This window comes from Molothrus aeneus, chromosome 6 (assembly GCF_037042795.1).
Source record: "Molothrus aeneus isolate 106 chromosome 6, BPBGC_Maene_1.0, whole genome shotgun sequence".
Classification (NCBI taxonomy): domain Eukaryota; kingdom Metazoa; phylum Chordata; class Aves; order Passeriformes; family Icteridae; genus Molothrus; species Molothrus aeneus.
The window spans coordinates 9071716-9088934 of record NC_089651.1 but is presented as its reverse complement, the minus strand read 5'-3'; the positions used below and the strand labels follow the sequence as shown (position 1 = coordinate 9088934).

At 65.6% G+C, this 17219-nt stretch overlaps 4 protein-coding genes across 5 annotated transcripts; 3 read left to right on the top strand and 1 right to left on the bottom strand.

Moving 5' to 3' along the window:
- Window positions 1-431: 431 nt before the first annotated feature.
- On the top strand, window positions 432-6781 carry OSBP (oxysterol binding protein). 2 transcript variants are annotated; one of them, XM_066552024.1, is made up of 14 exons: window positions 435-742; window positions 2261-2469; window positions 3102-3349; window positions 3422-3620; window positions 3906-4011; window positions 4091-4145; window positions 4236-4367; window positions 4445-4690; window positions 4771-4891; window positions 4979-5082; window positions 5172-5267; window positions 5350-5531; window positions 5616-5836; window positions 5921-6781. In XM_066552024.1, the coding sequence occupies exons 1-14, from the start codon at window positions 435-437 to the stop codon at window positions 6061-6063; spliced, it is 2370 nt and encodes a 789-aa protein (XP_066408121.1). In that variant the 3' UTR covers window positions 6064-6781. The 2 variants fall into 2 exon arrangements, with proteins under 2 accessions (XP_066408122.1, XP_066408121.1); XM_066552025.1 differs by having other exon boundaries at window positions 432-742; window positions 5616-6781.
- An 800-nt stretch (window positions 6782-7581) lies between these two features.
- Window positions 7582-10300, bottom strand: LOC136558045 (calcium-binding protein 2-like). Its single transcript, XM_066552306.1, has 6 exons — window positions 10034-10300; window positions 8971-9001; window positions 8635-8778; window positions 8447-8556; window positions 7881-8028; window positions 7582-7803 (listed from the first exon to the last, which is right to left on the bottom strand). The coding sequence occupies exons 1-6, from the start codon at window positions 10292-10294 to the stop codon at window positions 7775-7777; spliced, it is 723 nt and encodes a 240-aa protein (XP_066408403.1). The 5' UTR covers window positions 10295-10300; the 3' UTR covers window positions 7582-7774.
- An 826-nt stretch (window positions 10301-11126) lies between these two features.
- On the top strand, window positions 11127-14976 carry CORO1B (coronin 1B). Its single transcript, XM_066552321.1, has 11 exons — window positions 11127-11198; window positions 11953-12155; window positions 12235-12357; window positions 12432-12561; window positions 12631-12812; window positions 13031-13150; window positions 13225-13329; window positions 13398-13543; window positions 13618-13675; window positions 13928-14221; window positions 14397-14976. The coding sequence occupies exons 2-11, from the start codon at window positions 11955-11957 to the stop codon at window positions 14517-14519; spliced, it is 1482 nt and encodes a 493-aa protein (XP_066408418.1). The 5' UTR covers window positions 11127-11198; window positions 11953-11954; the 3' UTR covers window positions 14520-14976.
- A 99-nt stretch (window positions 14977-15075) lies between these two features.
- On the top strand, window positions 15076-16893 carry PTPRCAP (protein tyrosine phosphatase receptor type C associated protein). The gene is made up of 2 exons (XM_066552322.1): window positions 15076-15257; window positions 15807-16893. The coding sequence occupies exons 1-2, from the start codon at window positions 15255-15257 to the stop codon at window positions 16371-16373; spliced, it is 570 nt and encodes a 189-aa protein (XP_066408419.1). The 5' UTR covers window positions 15076-15254; the 3' UTR covers window positions 16374-16893.
- Window positions 16894-17219: the final 326 nt, after the last annotated feature.

Sequence of the window (17219 nt, the reverse complement as noted above, 5' to 3'; positions counted from 1 at the left end):
TTGTAAATAAAGATGAATTGTATACGGCTGCCAGCCTGGCCTCTCCTTCTCTGGCCCGTGCCACTTCCCTGCGCGACCCGGCCGTGTCCCCGCTCTGTCCTCTGGGGGGGTCTCGAACCCTCGACCCCCGGGAGTTCCTCCGTGGGCAGCGGGCAGGGGCGTGGTTACGCCTCAGCCAATGGCAGCGTGCCTGGTGCGAAGCCCCGCCCCTCCGCCAATCACTGGCGGGTGACTCACCTCTTGGCGTCAGCACGCGCGGCGCGCAGCTTTCACCGTCCATTGGCTTCCTTCTTGATTGATAGTCGAGGAGTCCGCTCTCGACCAATCGCAACGCGCGAACCGCCCCGCAGGCGCTCGGGCCGCCAATGGGGCGCGGACGTGGGCGGGGCGAGTGACGGCAACGCGGCGGGGCGGTGGCGGCGGCGGCGGCGGCGATGGCGGAGCTGCGTGCGGCGGGCGCGGGGCCCGGCCCGGCCGCGCCCCCCGGGCCCGCGGCGCTGCCCGCGGCCCCCGGCGCACCCCCGGCCCTGCCCTCACCGGCTGCGAACGTCGGGGCGGCGCCCGCACCGACGGCAGCGCCGGCGGCACCGACAACGTCGGCGGGCGGCGGAGCCGGCGCGGGCGGCGGCGGGGCCGGTCCCGGCTCGGCCCGCGAGGGTTGGCTCTTCAAATGGACCAACTACATCAAGGGATACCAGCGCCGCTGGTTCGTGCTCAGCAATGGGCTGCTCAGCTACTACCGGTACGCACCGGGAGCCGCCCCGCCGCCCCCCGGGCCCCCCGTGACCTTGGCACCGTGCTGAGCCCCCGCGGCGGGAGGGAAGCGGGTGGGGGCCCCCCGCACCGAGCGGGGCAGCGCTCGGTGCCCCGGTGCCAGCTGGGAAGGAGGGCGGCTGTCACCTCCCTGTCCCCGCGGCTGTCACCTCCGTGTCAGGGGGGATGTCACCTCCCGGTCACCGGGGCTGCTCTTGCCGGGGCAGGGGGTCGTTAGCCCTCTCCCCGCCGCCCCACTGTGCCACCAGGAAAGGGGTGCGGTTGTCACATCCCGGTCCCCGTGGTTGTCACCTGTCTGTCCCCGGGATTGTCACATCCCTGTCCCCGTGGGTATTTGAGGGGGCTGGGGGCGGGGGTCTGCAGCCCCTTAGCCTTCCGCAGCTCCCGGATCCCGTTGTCCCTCCCAGCGGCTCTTCCCGGTGGCCTCGTGTGTTGTCACCCGCGGGGACACCTGAGCCTGGTCGGGGGGGCCTTGTCGCTCCATTATTGATGGGAAACCGGAGCCTCGGGCAGCTGCCGGCTCCGGTTACACCGCCGCCAACGGGGGGGCGCCGGGCCGGGGGTGTCCCGGCTGGATGTCACCTCTGTCACCCGGTGACGTGGAAGGGGAGTGCCAGCCTGGCGCGGCCTCGCTGGGACTTCACCCTCGTCCCAGCCCGTGCCAGGATCCGGGAAGCACCGGATCCCTGAGGCTCCAGGATCCCCGAGGCCACTCCTGGGAGCTGTGGATTTGTCCCCCACAAAGCGCCATCCCCTGGCTTGGCCCCGCTCCGGCGCCAGCAAACCCTCCCTATTAATAGCCCTGGCTGCCGGGCTGGGAATGCCGAGCCCCCTGCACAGCCCCCCGCGGGCTCATCCCGGGGATCCCGGCCCCGTCTTTCCCTCATGCAGCCTCATCCCGGGGATCCCGGCCCTGTCCTTCCCTCATGCAGCCTCATCCCGAAGATCCCAGCCCTGTCCTTCCCTCATGCAGCCTCATCCCGAAGATCCCAGCCCTGTCCTTCCCTCATGCAGCCTCATTCCAGGGATCTTGGCCCTGTCCTTCCCTCATGCAGCCTCATTCCAGGGATCCCAGCCCTGTCCTTCCCTCATGCAGCCTCATTCGAGGGATCCCAGCCCTGTCCTTCCCTCAGCACAGCCTCGTCCCAGGGATCCCAGCCCTGTCCTTCTCTCACTGCGGCCTCATCCCAGGGATCTTGGCCCTGTCCTTCCCTCATGCAGCCTCATCCCAGGGATCCCGGCCCTGTCCTTCCCTCAGCACAGCCTCGTCCCAGGGATCCCAGCCCTGTCCTTCTCTCACTGCGGCCTCATCCCAGGGATCTCGGCCCTGTCCTTCCCTCACCATGGCCTCATCCCGGGGATCCCAGCCCTGTCCTTCCCTCACCATGGCCTCATCCCGGGGATCCCGGCCCTGTCCTTCCCTCACCATGGCCTCATCCTGGGGATCCCGGCCCTGTCCTTCCCTCACTGTGTCCTTCCCGTGCAGATCCAAGGCGGAGATGGGCCACACGTGCCGCGGCACCATCAACTTGGCCACGGCCAACATCAGCGTGGAGGATTCCTGCAATTTCATCATCTCCAACGGCGGAGCCCAGACCTACCACCTCAAGGCCAGCTCTGAGGTGGAGCGGCAGCGCTGGGTCACCGCCCTTGAGCTTGCCAAGGCCAAGGCTGTCAAGATGCTGGAGGAGTCAGGTACGGAATTCCTGGGTCCATGGCGGGGTCATGGTGCACTCAGGGAGAAACCCCAGTGCCTGACAGTGCCCAGGGCAGGATCAGTGTCCTCAGAGTGGTATCCCAGTGCCAGGTTCCCAGAGCCTCACAGGTGGCAAGAATCCCAGGGCAGGATCCCAGTGCTTGGAGGACTTGGGACAGGATATTAGTGTTCCACAGGATCCCAGTGTCCCCAGGGCAGAATCCCAGTGCCTCACAGGACCGAGGGCAGGATCCCAATGCCCAGACAGGAGAATCTCAGTCCCACAGGGCACAGGATCCCAGTGACCCCAGGGCAAGATCACAGGGCAGCATCAATGTCCTTAGGGCAGCCTTTGAGTTCCTCACAAACCCAGTGCCCCTAGGGCAGGATCCCAGTGCCCCACAGGACCTAGGGCAGGATCCCAGGGCCCTGGGCAGCATCCCAGCATCTCCAGCAAGACGGTTTGGAAGGGGATGGCTGTGTCCATGCATATGTGACCCAAACAGCCTGGCATGCAGAGAGGTGGACCATCAGCCCTCAGGGGGTTGGGGATCCCCCTGTGCCCTTCCTGGCAGCCCCACCACTAGCTCCTGGTGTGGAATGACAATCCCACATCCCTTCCCGCCTGCAGACGACTCCGGTGACGAGTCGGTGTCGCAGACGGACAAGACGGAGCTGCAGAACACCCTGCGGATTTTATCCAGCAAGGTCGAGGACCTGAGCACCTGCAACGACCTGATTGCCAAGCACGGCACGGCCCTGCAGCGCTCCCTCAGCGAGCTCGAGGCCCTGCGGCTCCCCCCGGAGAGCACGGACAAGATCAAGCAGGTCAACGAGCGGGCCACGCTCTTCCGCATCACCTCCAACGCCATGATCAACGTGAGTCCCCATCCCGAGGATCCCACAGTGGGAAAAGCCCCCACTTCCATGCTGAGCGCTGTTTCCCCACAGGCCTGCCGGGATTTCATGCTCCTGGCACAAACTCACGGGAAGAAGTGGCAGAAGTCACTACAGCAGGAGCGGGATCAGCGGATCCGGCTGGAGGAGACGCTGGAGCAGCTGGCCAAGCAGCACAACCACCTGGAAAGGGCTTTCCGGGGGGCCACAGTGCTCCCCGCCAGCACGCCCGGCACTGCAGGCTCTGGCAAAGGTGGGGAGGGGGACAAGCGCTGTGCCCAAGTGTCCCCCAGATGCTTCCTGGGATTTTCCAAGCCAGGCTGAGCTTCTCTCGCTGTGCTGATCCCAGAGGATGTGTCTGTCCCAGCTCATCTGTGTAGCCAAGTGATTCTGGCATCCCCAACAGGGTCCAAACTGGCTCCTCTGAGCCTTATCCGACACCCCTCAGGGCTGGGGTAGGGATGATGGTGACGGGGGAGCTTTCAGCAGGAAACTGGGAATGATGTTCCTTCCTCACCAGCCCTGTCCCCTTTCCCAGATCTGTGCTGCCCTGCCAAAGGCGACCTGAGTGACGAGGACGATGACAACAACGAGTTCTTTGACGCCCCGGAGATCTTCCCCATGCCCGACGTCATGGGCCACAAGTGAGTTTTGGGGGAGAGGGGAGTCCCCTCGCTACTCTGCCCTGCTCGGGAATGTTCACCCCCTTTCCCCCCTTCCCAGGAGAACTGGGAGCAACATCAGCGGCACCAGCAGTGACATCAGCCTGGACGAGCAGGTGGGATGGGGTTTTATGGCTTTGGGGTGCCCAAATTCCCATGGAAGGGTTTTGTAGGGATATAGCAGCCTTTGCCTCCCCTCTCCCTAGTACAAGCACCAGGTTGAGGACACCAAGAAGGAAAAGAGAACCCGCATTCCCTACAAACCCAACTACAGCCTCAACCTCTGGAGCATCATGAAGAACTGCATTGGGAAGGAGCTGTCCAAGATTCCCATGCCAGTGAGCACAGATGCAGCCGGTGGGCGGGCACGGGGCACCCCGGAACCCCCTTTTTTCTGACCCTTTCCCTCTTCCAGGTGAATTTCAACGAGCCGCTGTCCATGCTGCAGCGGCTGACGGAGGACCTGGAATACCACGAGCTGCTGGATCGGGCGGCGCGGTGCGAGAGCTCCCTGGAGCAGCTGTGCTACGTGGCTGCTTTCACCGTGTCCTCCTACTCCACCACCGTCTTCCGCACCAGCAAACCCTTCAACCCGCTCCTGGGGGAGACCTTTGAGCTGGATCGCCTGGAGGAGAACGGATACCGCTCCCTCTGCGAGCAGGTGTGGCCAGCTCCTCTCTGCCAGCCTTTCCCGGGCTGTTGGGATGGCTGGCACTGAGCTGTCCCCAATCCCGTGTCCAGGTGAGCCACCACCCACCAGCTGCTGCCCACCACGCCGACTCCAAGAACGGCTGGACGCTGCGCCAGGAAATCAAAATCACCAGCAAATTCCGAGGGAAATACCTCTCCATCATGCCTCTGGGTGAGCACCCCAGGAGTGGAGTATGTGGGATTTTCAGGACCACCCGAGGCTCCAGGTGTGGTTCCCAGCACAATCTCCCTCCCTCAGGTACCATCCACTGCGTCTTCCACTCCTCCGGCAACCACTACACGTGGAAAAAGGTGACAACCACCGTGCACAACATCATCGTGGGGAAGCTCTGGATAGACCAGGTGGGAAGTTGTGGATGGGAGGTGTAGGGAAGTGTGGATCCCTGGGGAATGGGGCATGGGTGGGCCTGACTGTCCTTTCCCCTCCACAGTCAGGTGAGATCGAGATCGTCAACCACAAGACAGGGGACAAGTGCATCCTCAAGTTTGTCCCTTACAGCTATTTCTCCCGGGATGTGGCGAGGAAGGTAGGGACATGGAGCCATGGAACACACTGGGCTGCTCATGACTCCAGTGTGTCCTGATCCAGGCTGTCCCCTCTCCCACCAGGTGACCGGGGAGGTGATGGACCCCTCGGGAAAGGTGCATTTTGCCCTGCTGGGCACGTGGGACGAGAAGATGGATTGCTACAAGGTCCAGCTGGGAACAGGGGAAAATGGAGCCGAGGCGCGGCCACGAGCCCACGAGGCTGAGGACAGCCGGGTGCTGCTGTGGAAGCGGAACCCGCTGCCGTGAGTGGGGAAAACGGGAATGAGGCATCCTCGGGAGCAGGGCTGGGGGGCTGGCGCTGAACCCCGTTCCTTGCCGTGCCATAGGAAGTACGCAGAGAACATGTACTACTTCTCGGAGCTGGCGCTGACCCTGAACGCGCCGGAGAGCGGGACGGCCCCCACGGACAGCCGGTGGCGCCCGGACCAGCGCCTCATGGAGAACGGGAGGTGGGACGAGGCCAACGCCGAGAAGCAGCGGCTGGAGGAGAAGCAGCGGCTCTCCCGCAAGCGCCGCGAGGCCGAGGCCGCCCGCGCCACTGAGGACGGTAAGGCACGGCTGTCAGACAGGGGTGTCCCCCCTGGATGTCCCCCCCCAGGCCCTCACCCCACTGTGTCTCCCCCTTCCCCAGGGACACCCTACGATCCCTACAAACCGCTGTGGTTCGAGCGGAAGAAGGACCCGGTGACGCAGGAGCTGGCACACGTCTACAAGGGGGGCTACTGGGAGAGCAAGGAGAAGCAGGACTGGAGCTTGTGCCCGGATATTTTCTGAGCCCGGAGAGGAGGAGGAGGAGGAGGAGGAGCGGCGAGGGGGGAGGGATGAAGGCCAGGACCCCCCCTGTCCATCCGTCTGTCTTAACCGTGTGTCCCTGTGCCTCGCCGTGAGCGCCGGCCGGGCTTTGCCTTAGCCCACCCAAACTGACCTTGGGGAGCAGGAGCCAACACAGCCCCCCTCAAATCCGAGCTGGAGCAGGGGGGGTCCATTCGTCCCACCCACCTCCTCGGCACCCTGGGGTGGGGGGCACGGCCACCCCTGGGGTGGGGTGCCCCGGGGAAGGCACAGCGGGGCGAGCCCAAGGCTGGCCTTGGTCTCCCCCCCTCCCCTTTTATTCCCGTTCCCCTTCGCCCCCAGGAGTTCAGGTGCTTTTGGGGTCCGGGGGGGCCAGACTCCCCCCCAGCCTGTTCTATAGGTGTATATTATATATATGTAGAGAGCAATCGGGGTCCCCTTCTCCCCCACAGCCTCCAGTTTGGGGGGTCCCTGCCGTCCCCGGGGTGGCCCCCACGTTTGGGGACCCCCCATGAGGTGCCTTCCCTGTAGGTTTAGGGCAGGGGGAGGGCCTGCGTTTTGGGGGGGTCTCTCCAGGGTGCAGTGGGACCCCTGCACCCCCAGACACTACAGGGGTGGGGAGATGCGCCGTGGGGGGAGTCTCTGCACCCCCGAATCTGAAAATGGGGGCTTTTGATGCCTTTTTATTTTATTTTTTTCTTTTTTTGGTTTTTTTTTTTTTTTTTTTTTTTGTCTCCAGAAAAGAACTAAATTAAAATCTGTGAATGCCCCAGCCCTGTGCCTGCTCTGTGGGGTAGAGGGAGGGTCCAGCCCCTCCCTGCGACTGATTTTGGGGGGGAATCCCTAGTCCTGTAGGGACCTGAGTGGCAGCACCCAAACGGGGACTTGAACCCCATTCATGGGATTCTCCAGGAGCCTCCTTGTCCACTCCCCAGGTTCTGCTGCCCTGGTGGGGGAAATTGAGGGGTGTCCCCCTGTGTTCCCCACCAGATTTGGGGTGCTGGGGATACACTGGGTGACTTTGGGGGGACTCATTTTGACCCAGGGGGTCACCTGATCTGGGGGGTGGCATCCAAGGAAGGGAGGTCCTGAGTGGTCCTGGGACCCCCTGGGGGCACTTCCATGGGCGGGGATGTCCCCAGGGATCGTGGGGACTCCCTGCGAGTGACACAGGTGCCCCCATGCCCTCCCCGTCCCCATGGTACGGGGCCTCTGATTGGCCAATTGGCTTGAGTGACAGTTCCGGGAGGGCCTTGTTTCCCCGCCCACCTTGAATTGGAGCGTGCTGATTGGCTGATCGATCGCAGCGGGTCAGAGCCAGCCAGTGGGAGGGCGCGGTGTGGCCCTGCAGCCACGCCCCCCGGCAGCGCCCACCCCTTGTCCTCCGTGGGACCCCGGTGTCCCCACCCCCGGGGGGGCAGTGGCCCCACGTCCCACCCCACAACCAGCAGACATTCCTCCAGCTCCGGTCACAGGGGTTTATTGGGGCCCGGCCTCTGCTGGCTCTGCCGCCACCGCCGGTGGCTCTTGGGGTCGGGGGTGTCGCCTCTGCCCCATTGCCACATGCTCCGCTCCAGCTGTTCCCTCTGAACCCCGATGCTGGCAGAGCTCTCGGGTCGGTCGGCCGGGCAGGGAGGGGCTGAGGAGGGGCTGGGGGCATCATCCGGGGGTCCCCTCCTCCCCGGTGTCTCCGTTACCGGGATGACAGCATCATCACGAACTCTGCGGGGCGAGGAGGGGACATCAGGGACGCGGGGCTCAGCCCCGCCGCGGCCCCAAGGGGAAGGGGGTGCCCTCACCGTCGAAGTCCACGTGACCGTCCCCGTTGAGATCCACGTCCTGCAGGATCTCGTCCACCTCCTGCGCCTTCAGCTGCTCCCCTAGCAGCGCTGCAATGGCCTCCCGCATCTCGGCCGTGCTGATCTCCCCGTCCCCGTTCATGTCGAACTGCAGCACCCGTGGGCAGGGGGTCACCCTCCAACCATGGCCACCAGCACCCCCAGCTCCCTGTAGTCACTGTCTCTGCGCTTGTGGTCACCACCATGGTCATCGTCGTCCCCTGGTCACTGTCCCCTCTATGCCTCTGGTCACCCCATGGTCATTGCTTCCCCACTGTCACTGTCCTCTCCTGCCTGTGGTCACTAGCGTGGTCTTCCCATGGTCAGTGTCCCCTCCATGTCTTTGGTCATCCCGTGGTCCCTCCTATGGTGACCATCTCACCATGGTCTTCCTGTGATCACCACCCCCTCCATGCCCCATCATCACTGTCCCCACCGGAGTGTCTCCAGGGTCCCTGTCCCCTTATGGCTGTGGTGTCCCTGAAGAGGGGACGCCATGCCCGCTGTCCCCATGGCGGTGGCCATACCTCGCGGAAGGCGATCTTGAGCTCCCTCACGCCCACCATGTGCGCTGTCTCCTCCCGCAGCTTCGGGCCCATCATCTGCACAAAGTCCTCGAAGTCCACGCGGCCGCCCACTGTGGCAGGAAGGGGACAGACACCCTCAGCACCCCAGCGACCCCAGGTCCCCTCCCTGTCCCCCCGAGCCCACTCACTCCTCATCTTGATGTGCTGGGAGATCTCAATGAGCTCCATCTCGGTGGGCATGTAGCCCAGCGTGCGCATGCAGGCGCCCAGGTCCTTGTAGCTGATGTAGCCATCCTGGTCCGTGTCAAACTCCTTGAAGGCGTCCAGCAGCTCTGGGCATGGCCACGGGTGGGGACAGGGACATCATCAGGAGCGGAGGGTCACACAGACACCATGTCACCCCAGGGCAGGTCCCTTCTTGGATGTGGGAGACTCCTCCATGGCCATGTCCCCACGGCAGATCCCTCCATGAGGACGGATCCATCCCTCCCCACCAATTCCCCCACCCCGCCCCCCTTGCTCACCATCCAGCTCCTCCGGTGACAGCTCCCGCTCCTGCATGGGACACACAGAAGGGGTGACAGCAGAATGACACCCAGCTCCGTGTCCATCCCCCCTCCTTGCCCCCACAAACAAACCTCGGTGTCACCTTTCTTAAGCGTGGGCCAAAATTAACTCCAGCGGAGGATTAGTGGGATTGGAGGCAAAGCCCAGCCCTGCCCTGTGCCTGCACCTCCTACCCACCCTGTCCTGGTCCCTGTGTCCCTCCTCCTGTCACCCACCCCAGGGGTGTCCCACCCTGGGACCCCCAGGCTCTGGATGGGATGTGCTGGGTGGCCACAGAGGGGGGTTGTACTCCAGAGGTGGAGGGGCAGCATTTTTACCCCCACAGAGCTCGGCTGCCCCTGCTCTAGATGTGCCCTCAGTATGCCTCCTCTGTCCCCAGGGCCCTGGAGTGTCCCCAACACCATGTCCCACCTATCCCCACGACTCCAGGCTGTCCCTGACTGTTCCCAGTGCCCCATATCCCCTTCATCCCCAGGTTCCCAGCCAGTCCCTGAGCCCATCCTCGCTGTCCCCATGTCCTCATCCCTAGGGTCCCAGAGTGTTCCTGACTGTGTCCCCACTGTCCCCATGTCCTTTTAATTCCTAGGGACCCAGAGTGGCCTGACCATGTCCCCAGTGCCCAACATCCCTCCATCCCCAGGGTCCTGGAGTGTCCCAACCCCATCTTCACTGGCCCCATGTCCCCTCCCTCCCCAGGGTTCCAGAACATTCCCATCCCACTGTCCCCAGGCCCATCATGACTGCCTCATTGCCTTCTTCATCTGCAGGGTCCTGGACTGTCCCTGTCCCCATCCCCACTTTCCCCATGTCCCTTCCATAGCCAGGGACTTGGAACAGCCCCACTGTGCCGATGTCCCCATGGCTCAAATGCTCCAAATCACCTCAAAAGCCCCTGTCCCCCTTCCATCCACAGGATCCTGGACTATCCGTGTCCCCATCTCCCCTGTCCCCACATCCCCTCCATTTCCAGGGTCCCTCCATGCCCACCCTCATGCCCATGTCCCCTCCCGGTGTCCCCACCTTGCCGAAGACGGTGTTGAGGAAGGGGGAGTAGGTCTTGATGGCAGCAGCGTGGGGGTCCACGGGACCCTTCTTCCCACTCTTCTGCCCGTGCCCGCCGTGCCGAGATTCAGAGCCGGAACTCTTGGGGGCCAGGGCACTGACGTCCTCGGGGGCTTTGGGGGCTTTCTCCCCCTCCTCGTGCCCCCCTTTCCCCTTCTGTGGGGGCTCCGTGTCCTTGTTGTCCTTGGGGGTCCCCTTGTCCCCGCGGGAGCGTGGCATGGGGCCGGGGCCGGGTGGGCAGCGGGTGGGCAGGGAGCGGGACCCCGGGATGGCCGAGCCGGAGGAAGGAGCCGGGAAATCCTCTTACACCCCCCGTGACCCCCCCGAGCTCCCCCCGCCACCAGGGCAAAGCCAATTAGCGGTGATTAATGGCAGGAAACAGCCACGGCCACCGGCCCCCGGGCACCGCACAGGTCCCCAACAGCATCCCAGGGTCACCACCGAGGCCCCGAGTGCAGAAGTGACACCCCACAGCCACCAGTGTCCCCAGCATTGCTCCCAGAGGTGACACCCTAAAGCCACCACGGTGTCTCCAGACCAAGCCACATCCCCAGTGGTGACACCGCAAGGCCACCACTGTGTCCCCTCACCTGGCACCTCTCCCGAGGTCCCCCCACCTCTAAGGTAGGTGCATTTATTGTCCCCCAGGATGGGGACTGGTGGCGTGTCCCCAAGACATGACTGCGTGAGCACAGGGTGTCACAGGGGGCTTCAGAGGAGAGGGACCCCCCAAAATGAGAGCAGGGTAAAGCCCGGCCCGGGGGGTGACCCTGGCTGCCGTGTCACCCCGGGGTGACACAGAGGGGCGACACCGGTGGGGGTGACAGTACCCCTGTGTCACCCGCTACCATTGCCCCTGTGCCACCCGCCACTGTCACCGCTGTGCCACCCACTGGCGCTGTCCACGGGGACCGAACCCCCGGTTGTCCCCGTCCATGGGGTGTCCCAGTCCATGGGGGGGTCCCCGTCCATGGGGTGCCCCCTGTCCCCACCCCCGCCGGTGCCCCCGCCCCGGAGCCGCGCAGGCGCGGGGCGGCCCCGGTCACTTCCTGCCCCGCCCCCGCCGCTGCCGCCGCTCCTGCCGCCCCCGAGACCGGCACCGGCCCCGGGCACCGACCCGCCGGTGAGTGCGGGCACCGGGATCAGGCACCGAGCCCCGTCCCGACCCGCCGGGCTCGGGCCCCCCGGGCCCCCCATCCGCCTTCCCGGGGCAGCCCCATCCCCGTTCCCGGCGGGGCCACCCCCTGTCCCGGTCCCCATCCCTGTCCCTCTCCCAGTCCCTGTCCCCATACCTAGCCGGGCCACCCTTTCCCCGTCCATGTCCCCATCCTCGTCCCTGTCCCCATTCCTGTTGCTGTACCTAGCGCGGCCACCACCGGCCCCATTCCTGACCCCGCCCCCGTCCCCATCCTTTTTCCTGTCCCCATCCTTGTCCCTGTCCTCGTCACTATCCACGTACAGAATGAGGCCACCGCCGGCCCCATTCGTGTCCCCCATCCCTGTCCTTGTCCCATCCCTTTCCCTGTCCCTGACCCCATATCCAGCAGGGCCACCCCTGTCCCGTGATCTGTTGGAGCTGTCCCTGCCCTCCTTTCCATCCCCACCCGTGTTTCCGGGAGGACACCCTTGTCCCTGTCCCCATGCCGAATGGGGCGCTCCTTGTCTCACTCAGAGCCCCCATTCCTGGGGTACTTCCCGAGTTCCCTTCAGGGAGCTGGCAGGGACAGGGGTGTGTCCCCCAGGAGTGGCTGAGCCACCCTTTACCGGGCTGGAAGACAGCGACAAACCCGCTTCAGGGGACACCCCATTCCCTGGTGTCCCCGCCTGCCTTTTTGGGGTATCCCAGCGTGCCTGACCGCGGCCGGGGCGCTCCCCAGCCATGTCCTTCCGGAAGGTGGTGCGGCAGAGCAAATTCCGGCACGTGTTCGGGCAGCCGGTGAAGACGGACCAGTGCTACGATGACATCCGCGTGTCCCGCGTCACCTGGGACAGCACCTTCTGCGCCGTCAACCCCTCCTTCGTCGCCATCATCGTGGAGGCCAGCGGCGGCGGCGCCTTCCTCGTCCTCCCCCTGCACAAGGTGACAGCAGGGCGGTGACGCGGGGAAGGGGGGCTTGTGCCGGTGGGTGACCCCCTCCCCGCTGTCACTCTGTCCCCAGACCGGACGCATTGACAAGTCGTACCCCACGGTGTGCGGCCACACGGGCCCCGTCCTGGACATCGACTGGTGTCCCCACAACGACCACGTCATCGCCAGCGGGTCCGAGGACTGCACCGTCATGGTGAGGGGTGGCCCTGGATCCCGGGGGGTGGCAGGGTCACCCCGCTTCGCTCACCATCCCCTCTGTCCCCTCAGGTGTGGCAGATCCCAGAGAACGGGCTGAGCCAGCCGCTGACGGAGCCGGTGGTGGTGCTGGAGGGCCACTCGAAGCGCGTTGGCATCGTCACCTGGCACCCCACAGCCCGCAACGTCCTGCTCAGCGCAGGTACGGGGGGACACAGCGGGCACGGGGAGGGGCCCGCGCGCCCGAGGTGACCCCTGCCGTGTCCCCCAGGCTGTGACAACGTGGTGCTGATCTGGAACGTGGGCACGGCCGAGGAGCTGTACCGGCTGGACGGGCTGCACCCCGACCTCATCTACAGCGTCAGCTGGAGCCGCGATGGCTCCCGCTTCTGCACCGCCTGCAAGGACAAGAGCGTCCGTGTCATCGACCCCCGCCGTGGCACCGTGGTGGCCGTGAGTGTCCCCACTCCTGCGGGGGACCTGTGTCACCAGGACACTGCCCTGCGCTGGTTCCTGGGGGGAATCCCCTGCTCCCTGCCCTTGTCCCTTGGTGCACCCCGTCGTCCCGCGTTCCATGGGTGCCCTTGTCCCCCGGTGCTCCCCGCTGTCCCCTGTCCCTTGGTGCCTGTCCCTGGGGTGCTGCAGGCGCTGGTGACAGCCGTGCCCCCCAGGAGAAGGAGCGGGCGCACGAGGGGGCCCGTCCCATGCGCGCCATCTTCCTGGCTGACGGCAAGATCTTCACCACCGGCTTCAGCCGCATGAGCGAGCGGCAGCTGGCGCTCTGGGACACGGTGAGTGCCACCCCGGGGCTCCCCCAGAACCATCCTGGGGTTCCCAGCGTGCCTGACACCTCATCCCACCCCAGGAGAACCTGGAGGAGCCCATGGGGCTGCAGGAGCTGGACTCCAGCAACGGGGCTCTGCTGCCCTTCTACGACCCCGACACCAACGTGGTCTACGTCTGCGGCAAGGTAGGGAGCCCCCCGCCCTGCCGGTGGCACCCCCGGAGCCAGGGTCCCCCCTAACAGCGTGTCCCCAGGGGGACTCGAGCATCCGGTACTTCGAGATCACGGAGGAGCCACCCTACATCCACTTCCTCAACACCTTCACCAGCAAGGAGCCCCAGCGGGGAATGGGCTGGATGCCCAAGCGCGGGCTGGACGTTAGCAAGTGCGAGATCGCCAGGTGGGCACAGGGACAAGGGGGGTGAGGTGAGGGACCCCCAGAACCTCCCGTGACCCCCTCTGCTCCCCTGGCAGGTTCTACAAGCTGCACGAGCGCAAGTGTGAGCCCATCATCATGACCGTGCCAAGGAAGGTGGGTGGGGATAGGGGAATGTGAGGTGGTGGGAGTCCTTAGGGGGACCAAGAGGGGTCACCAGGCAGGACATGGGGCCATGTGAGCAGGACTTGGTGACTGGGCAAGGAGTTCCTAGTCAGTCTGGGTGGGGGTCCCTATGGGGGGGTCCCTGAGCAGGACATGGGAGCAGTGGGGGGTCCCCAATGAGGCCGTGGTGTCTCTCTGGGGGTCCCCCTGAGGATGCCACCCCTCTGACACTGTTGGGGGCAGTCGGACCTGTTCCAGGACGACCTGTACCCGGACACGGCGGGCCCCGAGGCGGCCATGGAGGCGGAGGAGTGGGTGGCGGGGCGCACGGCGGGGCCCGTGCTGGTGTCCCTGCGCCAGGCCTACGTCCCCAGCAAGCAGCGGGACCTCAAGGTGAGCCGGCGGACGCTGCTCCACGACAGCCGCGCCGCCACCGGGGCCACCACCGGGGCCACCACGCCACCTCCCACGCCCCCCGCGGCCCCCGCGTCCGCCCGCTTCAGTGCCCCGCCGGTGCTGGGCTCCGGCAGCGCCACGGTAAGGGGACAGGGGGACAGGGAGGGACAGGGGGGACAAGCGGGAAAGGGACGGAGGGGTGTGATGGGTGTGGGTGTGGCTGTGCGGTGGGTGCGGTTCCTCTGATGGGCGATGGGTGGGTGTGGCAGTGGGTGTGGCTCTGCTGGGCGTGTCCCGTGACGGGGCTGTCCCTCAGGGAGGTCGCCTGGACGAGGTGCTGCAGGAGGTGGCGGCGCTGCGGGCGCTGGTGGCGGAGCAGGGCCAGCGCATCTCCCGCCTGGAGGAGCAGCTCAGCCGCCTGGAGAACGGCCACGTGTAGGGACCCCCTCAGGGACCACCGCCCCAGGGACCACGCCTGCGCCCCAGGGACCCCCCTGAACCATCTCGCCCCCCTGGGGTGCCCCCCCTTGCCCCGCTCTGGGCCCTTCTCCCATTGGGGGGCTGGCCGCCCCTCTGGCAGCTCCCTGCTTCCCCCCATTGCCTTACTGGGTGCTGCCCCCCCGAATCATGGACCATTCTCCACCCCTGCCCCCGTTCCTTGGGCTGGGGGTTGCTCCTGGGATCAAAGATTACCCCCTGCACCCCCCAATCCCTATGGGGTCTCCCCCCTTTCTGTGGGGCAGGGCATGATCTGCCTTCCTAAACTGTGAGATATCGTCCCCCCTATATTTTGGGGGCTTTTCCTCCCCTCCTCCTCCTCCTCGTGTCCCCCCTCTCCATTCCAGTGCAGGGTCAAAAACTATATTTTCACTCCAAATAAAGGATTTATAAGAAAAGTGCTGGGGGTGATTTGTAGGAAAAGCTGCAGGGCCACCTGCGGGGTGGCAGAGCGGGGGCAGGCAGGAAGGCGCAGCGGTCACGGGTGGGAGCTCAGCGCCTCGGCAGGAAGTGGGGGGGCACGAGGCAGCATTTTGGGCAGCAGAGAGGGTGAGGGGGTGCAGAGCTCGGCCCCCCCTGCTCAGTACATCCGCTGCACGGGCAGGAAGTTGGGGGGGGCTCCCCCATCTCGCAGCGCGCCCGCGGCATCGGGACCCGCTCTGGCTGCACCCCACTGATGGTGAGCACCCCAAAACCGGGCAGGGTGGGAGACTGGGAGGGGCTGGGAGCGCAGAGGATGGGGGAAAGGTTGGGGGAGCCAGGATCAGGGAGCCAGAGTGGGGGTGGGGGAAGTGGGAAGGTAAGGGGAGTCTGGAATGTTTGGGGGGATAAGAGGAGCACAGTGGGGTTGGGGAGAAGGAGGGGGGGTCCTTCAGGGGAGCATGGTGGGCTTGGGGGTAGGTCTGGTATTGGGGTGGGGCTGGAGGCTGTGCACGCTGGGTTTGGGGGGCTCTGGAGCTTTGGCAGGGGGTGTGGTGGGGCTGCAGCCCTGTGGGTAGGGGGATTCTAGGGGGGCTGTGCAGCCATGTGGGGTGGCAGGACTCGGTTCCTCTCCCCCAGCACCTGCAGGTGCTGCTGCACCCGCCACCCACGGCTTCCGTCCCCGAGGGTCACCTCCCCCTCCGCGGCCCTTGTCCTCTGCCCTGTACCTTGCCCCGGCCCTTCCCTGCGTTCCAGCTCCGGGAAGCCACGTGCCCGGCGCCGTGTGACCCCGCTGCCCTCCCCGCAGGCTGCCCCGCGATGGCACCCGCTGCTGCTGGCGCTGGCGGGGCCGGTGGCAGCGGGGGACCCCGCGGTGGCCCGCAACGACCGGACTGTGGCCGCGCTGCTGGGGCTGCTGCTGTGCCTGGCGCTGGGGCTGGCGCTGGCCTGGCACCACCTGTGCCGCCTCTCGGCCGGCCAGTACCACCCCCGGCCCCTGGGCCGCCGGGCGCTGCAGCTGCTGCGGGGACAGTGGCACCGGCTGCGCTCGCCGGGGGACCCCGCCGTGACCCCCGGGGACAGCCACGGGGAGGTGGCCGTGCGCGACGAGGAGGAAGAGCTGATGCCATGGAGCCTGGAGCGGCGGCCGCAGCAGGAGGAGGAGGAGGAGGATGAGCAGGAGGAGGATGAGAAGGAGGAGGATGAGCAGGAAGAGGATGAGGATGAGGCCGAGGCAGCGCCGGAGAGCGGGGAGAGCCCCCTGAGTGAGGGGCAGGCGGTGGGGGGCAGCGCTGAGGCGCTGCTCAGTGACCTGCACGCATTCTCGGGGACAGCAGCCTGGGGGGACGCGCGGCCACACGTCACCGCCTTGTGACATCACCGTCCTGACGTCACCACCCTTTATCATCTCCCTGTAGTATCACCTCCTTGTAATGTCACTGCCCTGTAGTGTCACTCCCTGTAGTACCACCTCCTTGTAATGTCACCTCCCTGTAATGTCACTGCCCTGTAGTGTCACTCCCTGTAGTATCACCTCCTTGTAATGTCACTGTCCTGTAGTGTCACTCCCTGTAATGGCACCTCCTTGTAATGTTACCTCCCTGTAATGTCACTGCCCTGTAGTGTCCCTCCCTGTAATGTCACTGCCCTGTAGTGTCACTCCCTGTAATTTCACTGCCCTGTAGTGTCACTGCCCTGTAGTGTCACTCCCTGTAATTTCACTGCCCTGTAGTGTCACTGCCTTTAGTGTCACCTCCCTGTAGTGTCACCACCCTGCCATCAAAGGGACCCTCTCTCTGTCCCCCACCAGCCCCCAGCCGCGGCTCCTGAATGGCTGCAGGGGCCTTGTCCGAATTTGCACTGACCAATAAAAGAGCAGCTCTGGGGGCAGAGCAGATCAGGGGCGTGGTTTGCAGAGAAGTGGGTGGAGCAAACAAAAGGGTGTGGTGAGTGGGAGGAGCCTAAAACAGGGCGGGGCATCACACAGGGGGTGGAGCCTGGACCCTCCGCTGGTGGGGCAACTCCCCCAGCCCCCCAGCCCCAGCAGAGGGACCACCACAGCTTCAGCAAGTCCTTTAATTGGCACACATCCAGCAGCAGGGCCACGCCCCAGGGGGCCACACCCCAAAGGCCATGCCCCCAGAGGGGCCACACCCCAAAAGGCCACGCCCACGGGGCCACACCCCTGGGGGTTCTCCCCGTGCCCCCAAACCCGGCGGGC